At 40.3% G+C, this 12,225-nt stretch overlaps 1 protein-coding gene across 6 annotated transcripts in view; it reads right to left on the bottom strand.

Annotated features, from left to right (window-relative positions):
• Positions 1 to 1,881: 1,881 nt before the first annotated feature.
• The window catches only part of RHOBTB3 (Rho related BTB domain containing 3), a 34,061-nt gene continuing 23,717 nt past the window's right edge, over positions 1,882 to 12,225 (bottom strand). For 5 of the 6 annotated variants that reach the window (XM_083404044.1, XM_083404045.1, XM_083404043.1 and 2 more), the window contains 4 exons: positions 11,460 to 11,633; positions 8,542 to 8,708; positions 7,389 to 7,485; positions 1,882 to 5,248 (listed from right to left, as the gene is read on the bottom strand). In XM_083404044.1, the coding sequence (XP_083260170.1) occupies positions 5,133 to 5,248; positions 7,389 to 7,485; positions 8,542 to 8,708; positions 11,460 to 11,633 (554 nt within the window). In that variant the 3' untranslated portion in view covers positions 1,882 to 5,132. Of the gene's footprint in view, positions 5,249 to 7,388; positions 7,486 to 8,541; positions 8,709 to 11,459; positions 11,634 to 12,225 lie in introns of those variants that run through there. The other variant, XM_083404047.1, reaches the window with a different exon arrangement.

Here is a 12,225-nt window from a genome sequence, read left to right on the forward strand (position 1 = left end):
GTTTGTGTGCTCTGGCTTCTGACAGTGTCCCATTCCACCAGAAGCAGTTTGGTCATGCTGGCCACATGTCCCAGAAAGCTGTCTGTGGACAAACGCCGGCTCCCTTGGCCTGAAGCGAGATGAACGCCACACCCCATAGTCACCCTTGACTGGACTTAACCGTCCAGGGGGCATTTATCTTACCTTTACTTCTGCTATGGTAATTTGAGAGTACAAATCGGTACAGGGGAGACTTGGATTCCAGTCCCCACTGAGCTCACAGACTGAGCTTGAGCCAGTCACTGTGTCTTAGCCAACCCTTCATCAACCTACCCAGAGATGCCGCAGATTGAGCCTAGAACATTCCACAGCCCTTCACCTGAGATGCCTTTTGATGCTGTTGTTGTAACTGACAAAGAACTGAGTGGGAAGACACAGGATCCATCCCTTGGGGCATGTGCATGGATCCTGAGGAGCATACACTGCCACCAAAGTCTAGCTCTGGAATGCTCTACACATGCTTTCCCAAATATAAGCCTACACTGGGACCTCACAGAGGCACTGTGCTCTTGCGCATGTATACCTTTGAGTCATGCATTGTTAAGTTATTGGAAAGTGCTAGCAAATATCAGGTGCCTCTGATGAAAGTGTGACACACCTTGGTGGAAATCTATTTTCTTGTCAGCCGTACAATATGCAAGGTGACTTAATTTTTCCACCCATGAATGCCATTGAGGTTTGTGCTTTGTTGTCAAAGGGAGAGGCCCTTCTTCTGTGAACGCTGCTAATTTGTGCAATTGCAGATTATTTTTTTGAAGTTGCTGTCTTCAGGTACAATTATATGTGTTTTAACATAATTGAAGCTCTTATATGTTAGCACATAACATAATGGTTGTATAATAGCCTTTGGTATGAACAAGGCTGTTTCGTTTCATCTTGGGCCATTTCCATCTGCAGAACTAAAACAGGGCTTTGAAGGCTGATTGCTGTGTTATGTTGCAAGTCATTCTTGTGATGAAAATCATAGAAAGAACCTACCTACAAACCGTAAGGTCCCAAGGCAGGTTACAACATTTGAAACAGTTGAAAACCACAAAACAGTTTGTAAATTATAAAAAATGGGAAGTAAAACAATTCTCAATGCAGCAAGTATACATGATTGGTCCCCCCAAAATACTTTAAACTGTCAAATGTATAGGTATGTCTTTAGCACAGTGAAAACTGAATAATTATGGTGTTCAATGCACCTCTGCAGGGAGCAAGTTCTGCAACTTAGGGGCTGCCACTGAGAAGGCCCCTCTCCTGCATTGCCATTGTCTCTACTTCTGAGGTTGGTGAAACTGCCAATCTTAACACCCAAGAGGATCTGTAGGAACGGAGGCGGTCTTTCAGATATTTCGGTCATTTATGACTTTAAACACCAATGTGAGTGTGTGAATTAGGCCTAGAAACAAACTGGCGACCAGTGCGGTCATTTTAAAATAAGGGTTATATGAATTCTAAATGGAATCCCAGATAGTCATCAGGCTGCTGCATTTTGGACCCTGGAAGTTTCTGAAATGTCTTCAAAGGCAGCCCCATGTAAAGCACATTGCAGTAATCCAATCTGGAGGTTACCAGAGCAAGTACGGCAGGTGAGGCTATCCATTTTGCTTTGGTTAAGACCTTAATCCTTCGGAGGTGAGTGCATTGTCTTGGAAGTTTTGTTTTAATCCAGTGCACACTCCTAGTATGCGGCACAATGAAGTATCAATATAATACAAATTTACTGTGGAATATGTTAGACTTCATCTAGCATGAAACTGATTTTTTTTTTTTTTTCATTTCTAAAGATCAAATACACACTGAGTATAGTTTGAACTATAGCTATTTAATGGATAAATAAGCACATGAGATGAACACTTAGTAGAAACATTTTATTGAGTTAAATATTAAATTTAAAATCTTGTAAATTTTAAGCACCAGCTAACGTGTGAAATTATTATTACATATCCAACACATGCCATAATAAAATAAGTGTTTCTTTGAGCTACAAACACTCTCATCCATGTGACAAGACTACAACAAAGATTCTTGTATCTTAAGGTTGGCTCTCTATACATCTCCATGCTGGCTTGACATTAGCCCATGTTCATAATTTCACTTTAAGAAATTATAACAGTCTGTTATCAGAAATTATTATTATTTAAATAAAAATAGACATCGAAGTAATCCCTTCAGTGTGAACTCTCTTGAATGCTACTTACAATACCTGCTTATTAATTAATAATTGTATAATTAGAAATGTGAAATCTACTAGTTGTCTTCTAAAATAGACTTACATCATTTCCCCCATGAAACCAGTGTAGGAAACTTTAGGAAAGTTACAAGTTGCTATCATGTGTTTGCAGATGGGAGGGCAGGATTTGACTATCTGGGCAGGGATTATGGTACAATGCATGTGCCTGTAAGGGAATCTGGAAGCTTTTCTGCCTTTTTGTGGTTCATTCGGCAGATCAAGCTACCCAGGAGTTTCTCGATTTATTTATATATTAAAACCAAATCATGGCTTGCTAATTTTCAAGCTAAACTAATTCATACATGTTCATACTAATTCTAAACTGATTCAACTATGCATTCTTCCTAATCCAGCTAGGGCCGTACACCATCTGCATGAGCATCGAGGAACACAAACAGGTGCACCATATGTGGTTTCTAATCCTAAAAAACTAACTAGTTCCCCTCAGTTCCAGGAAGCTTCTTAAATTGCTATACTTGCCATATTACAGTAATACTAGTGCTCTGTTTTTTCTCTCACACAGTTCTATCCAATTACTGCTGTATACAGCGTTGCACCATAGCAGGCCAGAATTGGGCCTTAGGGGTGTAAAATTTTTGATTGCACAATGCACATCTATAGCAAACTCCTATGTGTGGCTATCCTCTTTCAGGTGAAGAAATTGTTTACAATACATCTTAATTTTAAACATGTTCAAGCCCAGGCGGAATTCATTGACTGAGTCACATTAGTGGAAGCCCTACACAAAAGCCTTGCACAATGGGGCTTTTCCTCTTCTCCTGCCTCCCACTCCATGCCCCCCAAATTTACTTGTGAGAACCCCTGGAGAAGCACACAGGGAAAGGAGGGGGGTACCATTTTGTCTGGCAAGCCAAAATGGCAAAACTATCGCCTTAGCACAAAGATGAATTCCTCCCATTATTCCCAAGGTTACTTGTCAACATCACCGCAACAAATTCTCAAATCCCTTTGAGTTGCTGTGCTTGTTTGTAGTATGCAATGTTGTATCTAATGCATGCAAGTACAGAGTGCAAGTAAGGAATTACAACCTATTTTGTGTGCTTGCATACTTAGCAAATCATTAGACATTTAGAAGGGAAACTGTCATGCTTGCCCTGCTGACCTGCGGAAAATGTATTGCAAAATGCAACAAGTGTGTGTGTGTGTTTTTAATTGGTCTCCATAAAAACCACACTGCTGGATATTAGTTTCTAGTAAGAGATCCACCAATGCTTCAATTTTTTAAAAAAGGTTAAAAACCTAATAGAAAACACTATTTACAAGGGCCACTGAAATGCATGTGGGCTGTAAGGGAGGAATGCTTGGTGTAAATCTCATCTGTGGTGACATCAAAAGGATCCTACACCTACAACATGTTTGCACATGTGGAAGGTACAATGTGGCAGCCTCTGGATGTGCACACAGGTGTTGAGGATAGGTGAGGAAATACAGGCACACACACACACACATATATATATATATAGCCTCATATGCACACAAAAGCAGACAATAGTCTCAGCAGGGACATGCCACTGAAAACCAATGGGAGGCAGCTCCTGCTTTCCAGGAGGGCATGCAGCCCTCTGGATCCTGGCCAGTCCAGGCATGCAGACTGGATGCGGGGTGACTACATGCAGGGCCTCTCTGACAAAGGACAGGAGAATCTTGCTGGGACATCATACGTCTGGAGATGTGTAAAAAGGAAAAGCCAGGGCTTGTGAATTAAACTTTGGTGACTGGGAGACTGGGGTGGCAGTCTGAATGCAATAGCATGCCTGGATCCCCTGGAATCTGCAATGTCTAGCTCCAAAGTGGCCAAAGCCGATCTGTCCAGCTGCCTCTGGGACATCAAAATATAAGCAACAAGCCCTGGTCAGGGTTTTCAAAGACTACACCTGGCTGCTGAGTGTCACCTTGCTCCATAAGCTTTGCCTTGCAGATTTCCAACCCTTGCATTTTCATGCCCTTGGCTAAGCGCCGAATGCAATGTACTTTGGAAAAGCCTTTCTGTCACATGCCCCCTTTAGGGAGAATTTTCCTGGAGAAATTCATGTGGACTGAATTTGTCATCTACTCAGGAAGAGCTGGCAAAAATGCAGTAGCGTTACATGGTTGTGACAATGTTTTGGTTTTTCTCCACATGGAAACACATTTGTAGAGGATATATACACACACCAGAAACAATGTGGAAGAATGCTTATTACTTGATCCTTTCTTTTGCATTGCAGGATAATGACCAGCAAATAAATGGCACTGTTTTAGATATATTAGTGAGGGGAAAACATAAATCAATATTTTCTAGAAAGGTAGTGATGTATTTTACACCATAACATAGGAATTTAATGATGCTAATAGGAAGTACATTTTTCTAATTACCAGTGCAGAAACATAATACTCTATGTTTTTACAAAATTCTTAAAAGGCCCAAAAATAAATTACAGAAATCCTTAACAGAGTAACTAGCAAACAAAATTAGGTTCTACAGTTTCCAGACAAAGAGAACCTACAAACATTTAATGAATTTGGAATCTCCTTCAGACTCTTAAAATCCCAATCATGGGCTGACATGATTTCCAGGCTCTGAATAAGTCTAAACTCCACTAAAAACCTGAAATAATATGACATGAATTGATGTCTCTATACAAGGAAATTAGACCCAGCAGCAGAATTGGGAAACATCCTGGTTAAATGCTTATGCTTTTCTAAATTTTGTTTCACATGCTTTTAAAAAAATACAGTAGTTATTCATTAGCAAGTGCAGTATTAGATCATGGTTTCACAGCATGTAAGCTCAGCATTTGCTTTCAGTCTTGTGAAGATTCCTGAAGCAATTGACTTTCTTCTCTTCATAACTAAGGATGGATCAGCTTTCAGTTTACATTACTACGCAATGGCATTTTCGAGAATGAATGTAGTTCCTGTACTCTGCAAGCTGTTTCAGGTACATACTAGAAGGCCATCTATGCATCTCGACAAAATTGCGTTCTTCCACTAAAATGAAAAAAAAGGAAATGTATTTATCAGGTTAAAAGATTGCTCTGTCCAGCGTGGTATTTCTAAACAACGTCATAAGCTTTTTCTCTCTAAGCTAAAAAATCTGTAAAGTTCTACCTTGTACCAGATCTGAACAGCAGTTTCATATGTTCTGCACTCAACTTGGGTTGGAAACAGACAGGGTAAAAAGATTCTAACACACTACGGATTTGAAAACGATATGTGACCTACTTTCATCTAACACCATGTTTAATGGACTTGGTAGAAATGAATTGTCAATATATTTTGTTACTATAGAAGATAAACTGAAATACAGGGAAATGATAAATTTTGAGGGGAAGGGGGCACTGCCAATCAGTGGGGTATCACAGATCCTTGCTAAAAGTTGATAGATCCTGCCCAGGATCTTCTGAGGGCACAGCAGAAAAAGAATCATAGAATCATAGAGTTGGATGAGACCACAAGGGCCATCGAGTCCAACCCCCTGCCAAGCAGGAAACACCATCAGAGCACCCCTGACATATGGTTGTCAAGCCTCTGCTTAAAGACCTCCAAAGAAGGAGACTCCACCGCACTCCTTGGCAGCAAATTCCACTGTCGAACAGCTCTTACTGAGGACAAGGGAATCCATAAAGCTGCCCTAGCTTTTGCTTCCAAAGCTCTCTTATGGAGGGAAGCTTTCTTTTACCCATTGGTAAAATGTTTTAGCCATGAATACATGTTATTCTTCAAAGTGCCCTTCTTCCTTTCTCTAGATACAATACTAGTTATGGCATCCCAATATAATCTGGCTCTTTTTAAGGCTGCAGAGAAAATGGATGTACATTCAAAAGGTGCTACTCTGTACAACTTTTAGAACCCAAAGGCTCACATTTTACAGTGCCTCGACCACCAAATCCCTACTCAGAAGTTTTACTTATGTGATCTCCAAGCTCATGAATGGGGTCGCGCAAACGAGCCCTGCCCCCAATATCATGTGCGCTAATCCTGCCCATTGATGACTGCACATACAATGCAAAAACATCTGCAGGGATGCAGTCTTCACAGGTACTATTATAAGCACAAAGGCCTGCACACAAACTGGAACCCTGTGTAATCTGGGTTCCAGAAGCTGTGGAAGTCTTTACACAAACAGCTATTCCTGGTATGAGATACTGACTTACAGAACTTTTGGATTTCACATAAGAGTGTTATAGGTGTTCCAGATAATTTTGTTTCTCATGAAAAATAAAGTGGTATAAGGAGCTGGACTGTAAAGCATTTAGAAAGCTAGCTATTGTAATTTGCTTTGCTTGGGTGTGGAAGCAGATAGTGGACAACACAGGCCTCTTCCAAATTTGGTTTCTATCTTCCATCTAGACCTGGGCCTCCTTCTTTCTCCTCCGGATGCAAAACTTGGCACCTGATAATAAAGTGCATAGATTGATTTTCCTCCAGACTCAAAGTTCTTGGAGGCTGTTCCAGGCTTTCCCTGCTGTACGAATTCTTTGAAGGTTTTCCCCCTATCATTGGATCCTTGCTGGAAGGGAGATTTTTATGAGTCTCAGCTTTCTCCTCCCACAAATGCTACTCTCAGAATTCTTTGCTACGTTTCCCTCATCTTGGGATACTTGTTTGAGTAAAATGAAGCTGGAACCACAAATGTTTATAGTATTACCCTTGATAATGTAACAAGTGAGTGGGGGGTAGGTTTGTATGAACAAGTTATGCACCAACCTCTATTTTTCTTTACATCTGTAAATTTCTTGAATTAAGTCGTCATAATTCCTCTTCATAATTTTGTGTCATGAATGTCCACAGTGTGGCATATCAACAATTACAGATATGTTGTCCCCCTGATGCATTCATGAAACTACCTGTTTGTCTGACAAAGCTCCATCAATTCCATAGTAAAGTTGGAATGGCAGATTCTAGGTGATTTAAAGGTTGGTGGGCAAGATATCATCCTATCACTGCTAAAATAACACCAGTGACAGTGTGCACTCATGTTGATAATGAGCTGGATCCAGACCTCATCATGCTTAGAGTACACCTACTGAAATCAATGTGACTAAGCATGACTGAGTTGCTCCAATCCACCCTAGCATTAGTCGAAACATCAACTTCTTTGTGGTTAGGAAGCAAACTGGTAAATTACCCGAAAGGTCTTCAAATTCAGGTTTTTGACTGAAGATTAAGTAGTTAGAAGCAATAAAATGAAGCAGCCAGTTTGAAAGGCAATCAGAGTTGTGAAACTGCAAGAAATGGAAATAAAATACAGAGGTACTCGAATATTATAGAAAAACACATTTTGGCAAAAGCATTAACTAAAATGGGTAGACGTTTATCTAGAAATGTCATCTCTTTGCTGTGACTGGAACACCCAGTTACCCCGTCTATGTGACACTAATAGAAACTGCTTATTACTCCAGTGTCCGCCTTTTATACGCGCACATGCATATGCTTCATTTTGCCTGTTGCAATGAGCTGTATCCAACTATGTCCTACTCAAAGTAAACCCTGTGCTGTTAATGGACCCAAGTTAGTTGTCTCTACTAATTGTAATAATGAGTCTACTATGAGTACAACTAACACTGGCTACAACCTAGATATACATTCTTCCTGCACTTAGCTACCCCTACTTTGTGGTATTAATATTTGAAGTAGGTATCATTTCCTGATAGCTCTTTCACTGTTGTAAGGTAAAGGTAAAGGGACCCCTGACGATTAGGTCAAGTCGTGGCCAACTCTGGGGTTGCAGTGCTCATCTCGCTTTATTGGCCGAGGGAGCCGGCGTACAGCTTCCGAATCATGTGGCCAGCATGACTAAGCCGCTTCTGGCGAACCAGAGCAGCACACGGAAACACCATTTACCTTCCCGCCGGAGCGGTACCTATTTATCTACTTGCACTTTGACGTGCTTTCGAACTGCTAGGTTGGCAGGAGCAGGGACCGAGCAACGGGAGCTCACCCCGTTGCGGGGATTCGAACCGCCGACTTTCTAATCGGCAAGTCCTAGGCTCTGTGGTTTAACCCACAGCGCCACCCGCGTCCCTCCTTCACTGTTGTAGCTGACCATTTAACAGATGCTATGCTTAGCTCAATTCTGGAAAAAGACTAATCTGCTAATTTCTTCAAGCCATTGCTAAAGGGACAGGAGCAGCCCTGGCAATTTGTTGCTGTTATTGTTGTTTACTGCCAGGTGGCAACCATGAAATATAAAATGATACTTTGGAACACCGCAGCTTTCGCTGGCAAGGGGAAAGCATTGATTGAAGGAAATGTGCATGTATTTGATGCTTAGCACTTACCTTTGCTTTCCGAAGCAAGCTGACAACACTCAGGCTTGTTGATGCCAATTCCCTACTAGGCATACTCTGGAGCTGTGTGATGATATACAGCTCACAGATGTGCTGGAGCCTTGACACCTGGTACATCTCAGCACAAATCAAGAGCGACATAGCTTGCAGAATGCTGGCTGGTAAGAATATCAAACCTGAGTTAGATTACTGACCACTTGAACGCAACCCTTACATGTCTGTTACTGGTGCTCTTCTATGCTCCCTAATTCAAATAGGTCAGTGGTCATTTTTAAGCCGCTCTTCCTCTACACATAATCGACTAGTTTACTAGCTATGAGTCCAAAATGGCTATGCCAAGAGCTATCAGAAGAGTCCCCTTCCATTTACCAATCACAAAGCATCCTTCTTGAGATAAATGGTGGTTCTAAAGGAGATCTGTCCACAATCTACTTTAGCTGAAGTATGATTTAATCTCACCGGCGTCTATAGAACTAAATAAACTTAAATCCTACTATTTGTATTTAACTGGGTAGTGAATATGTCTCTTGGGAGACTCATTTTACTAAGTGCAAGGTATGACCCATGCTGCAGAGTCCTGCATAATCAAGGAGCTCCTGTTGCTGGCTGTAGAAAGGGCCACCCCAATGAGTACACAAGGTCCTTTCTTTTCCTGTAGCTGCCAACTGGGAAACCCCATGACACACACTGACAGCAGCATAGCTATAGTTTCAGAATATTTTAGTGCCTGCTTCCTCAAATGGCAGAAAGAAACTAAAGAAAAGAGGGTGAAATGAATAAAAAGAGAGAGACGTGATTTCTTTCTTTTAAAGTGCTGTTTCTTTTCCCTTTGGGGGGATATAATTTTAGGGATTGCCACTGCAATCTACAATATAGTTATCAAATCAACACCCAGTAGTTTTCAAGGTCATACCATAAAATATTCACATTAACATGCCCTATTTAACAAGAAATCAACCTGAAACATTTCTTTTGAGGAGTTTTTTTATGAGAACGTATGTTAACCATTATTATTATTAATAAAAGTTAATTTATAGAAGTTAGTACAAACTCAATTTCAGTGTTGATTCTGACACAAAAAGGGAGATCTTTTGTTAGTCTGCTGTCTCTTTACAATGGGGTCAGGGAGACCGAGTGAGTACACAGCTGGGTGTGTCTGGTAAACAACTATTTAATGAGATCTGAAGCGAGGAATGAGTCAGCTGGGAATGGGGCAGTGTGGGTAGAGGAAATTCCCTGAGTAACAAATAAAGGTGTGGGTGGCATGTCACATATTGATTGGCTATAAATTATCAACCCGCAAATTTCTACTTGCACAATGCTGGATAGAAATTTGCGGGTTGGGTATTCCTCTCACAGTGAGACACATGGATATTAGTGGTTTGAGAAATGTGGAGATTTTGAAGTGTAGCTATCTATATTCTATGTTGTAGTTGTTTTTTTTTTCCAGCCTTTTATTCTTATTTGTTTTCATTAGCTCTGAGCCAAAAAAAATCTGAACGGTGTACTTGGTTGTCTATTTGTATTGGGGGTATAGATATTACACTCATTCACGTTTTACAAGTCATCCAACATGATGACATCATTCAATTATTGCTATCTTATATTTCTCTGTGGTTCTCTTGTCTTTTCTCAGACCGCAGAAAGTCTTTTTTTTTCAGAGGAACAGAAGAGCAGCACAATCTCTCCAGGTGAAAATAAACGCCTTTTGCATTACCATTCCGCCTTCTTTAAAGTTTTTTTAATGTGGACAGTGACATACTAAGAAAGAGGACCTATCACAGCTCAGCAGGCATTTATTATAAAATTTGCAATGAGTGCCATTTTACGGCCCATTTCTTTTTAAAAAATCAACCTCTTAATTATCACTAGAACACTTTTCTGACTGTTTTTTAAAATGAAAGGGAGGCACGGTACTATAAGTCTATGGTGGTTTTTTTATTATTTAAACAATCCCTACCCCTTTCTGGTCACACCACTATTAACCATGTCGCTAAAACGAGGAGAAAGCTTAAAAATATATTTAACATTATTGCATTATAGTATTACAGCACCATAATAGATTAACGTTATAACATTTTGGTGATAATGATGTTAAACCCTTCTCTCTCTTGGGCTAGAAAAACACTTTACCAATAATTGAAATACTGATTAAAAAAGGAAAGATCATAAAAAGGTGCCCACCACAAAGTAAATGTATGCTAAGGTTCAACTGTCCCCCATATACAACAACTATGCCACACTGTTGTGGACAAAACATGGAGTGAGAATAGAAAAACCATCATACTCCTGGGAGTGTGAAAAGTCAATTACGATTCTGCCTGTAGCTTCCAACAAAAGAGCAGTGACTGAGTAGCACTAGGAGTCACTCATATTGAAGCTGGCCTGAACTGAGCCTTTAAAATGTAATACAGGAATGCCCAGAAATATTTTCACCCAATATAAAAAAATCCAAGGTTAAGAACCAGAAAATTCAAAAGCTACAACACTATGCAAAATGTACTCAGCAGCAACAACTATACTTAGGATTACAGCTGTGCAGAGTATATGCAAGTATACTCGGAAGTAAGTTCCATGGTGTTAAATGGAATTTACTGTATTTTTCCGTGTATAAGACTAGTTTCTTCTAACCAAAAAATTAGGTTTAAAATTGGGGTTTGTCTTATACACAGATAGTGCTGAGGAGTGTTTTCTTAATCTGGAGCCCCCCAAAATAGGGGGCATCTTATACATGGGGGCGTCTTATACACGGAAAAATACGTGAAGTCTGCACAGGATTGCAGCCTTGCTCAGCTGTAGAAGAAAAATGATATGATGGTATCTACTTCTGTTCCCTCTTCCTTCACCAATGGAGCAACCAGAGCACCAGAAGTATATGAATATACAAAAAAAGCTTAATATTTGTTTACCTGGACAACAGGAATCCGTATACAGATACTCTAGAAAGGACAAGAAAGTGTCTTTGGAAATGCCATAAACTGGAACCAGAAAACTATTGGATTCTGCATAGTTACCGTTGAACATAGCCGCCATTACCTCACAGCGAGCCACGAGGACTGCTCTGTGAGCGGGCACTGTAGCACCTGCAAGAAGAGGGGTGGGGGAGAGAAAGAAAACCAAGGCAATGATTTCAACATTTTTGTGCTGAAATGTATTTAAGTTAGGGATGCGGAATCTGTGGCACTCTAGATGCTATTGGACTACAGGGTTGATGGCAGTTACAAGTATAATAACACACAAAGGGCCACAGTTTCTCATTCCTAATTTAAGAGCGATGTTTTCTTATATTGAGCACTGGTGTTTCAGGAAAAATCTGCCATGGTTAACAAATTTTACAATATAAAACAATATGAAGTGACAGGATTTATAGTGATGCCTTCACTTAATGGGATCTGAACCCACTGTCCATTTAGGATGAAATATTTGGTTTCTGGATCTACTCTGGTTGCCTTCAGTACACCTAAGTTTACAATCCTCAACACATTTACTGTGGGAATCAGTCCAATTTAATTCAGTAGGTTTTACTTTTGAGTAAATATGCTTAAAATTATATGGCACACTGGCCTGAACCCAAATTCCGTAATTTATTGCACCAGCAAAGAAAAAGACTGTGTGTGTGTGTGTGTGTGTTTCTATTAATGCTGCCCACTGAAACTTTGTGATCTGTTGCACCAA

This window comes from Podarcis tiliguerta (assembly GCF_965153285.1).
Source record: "Podarcis tiliguerta genome assembly, chromosome: 11".
NCBI classification, from domain to species: Eukaryota; Metazoa; Chordata; class Lepidosauria; order Squamata; family Lacertidae; genus Podarcis; species Podarcis tiliguerta.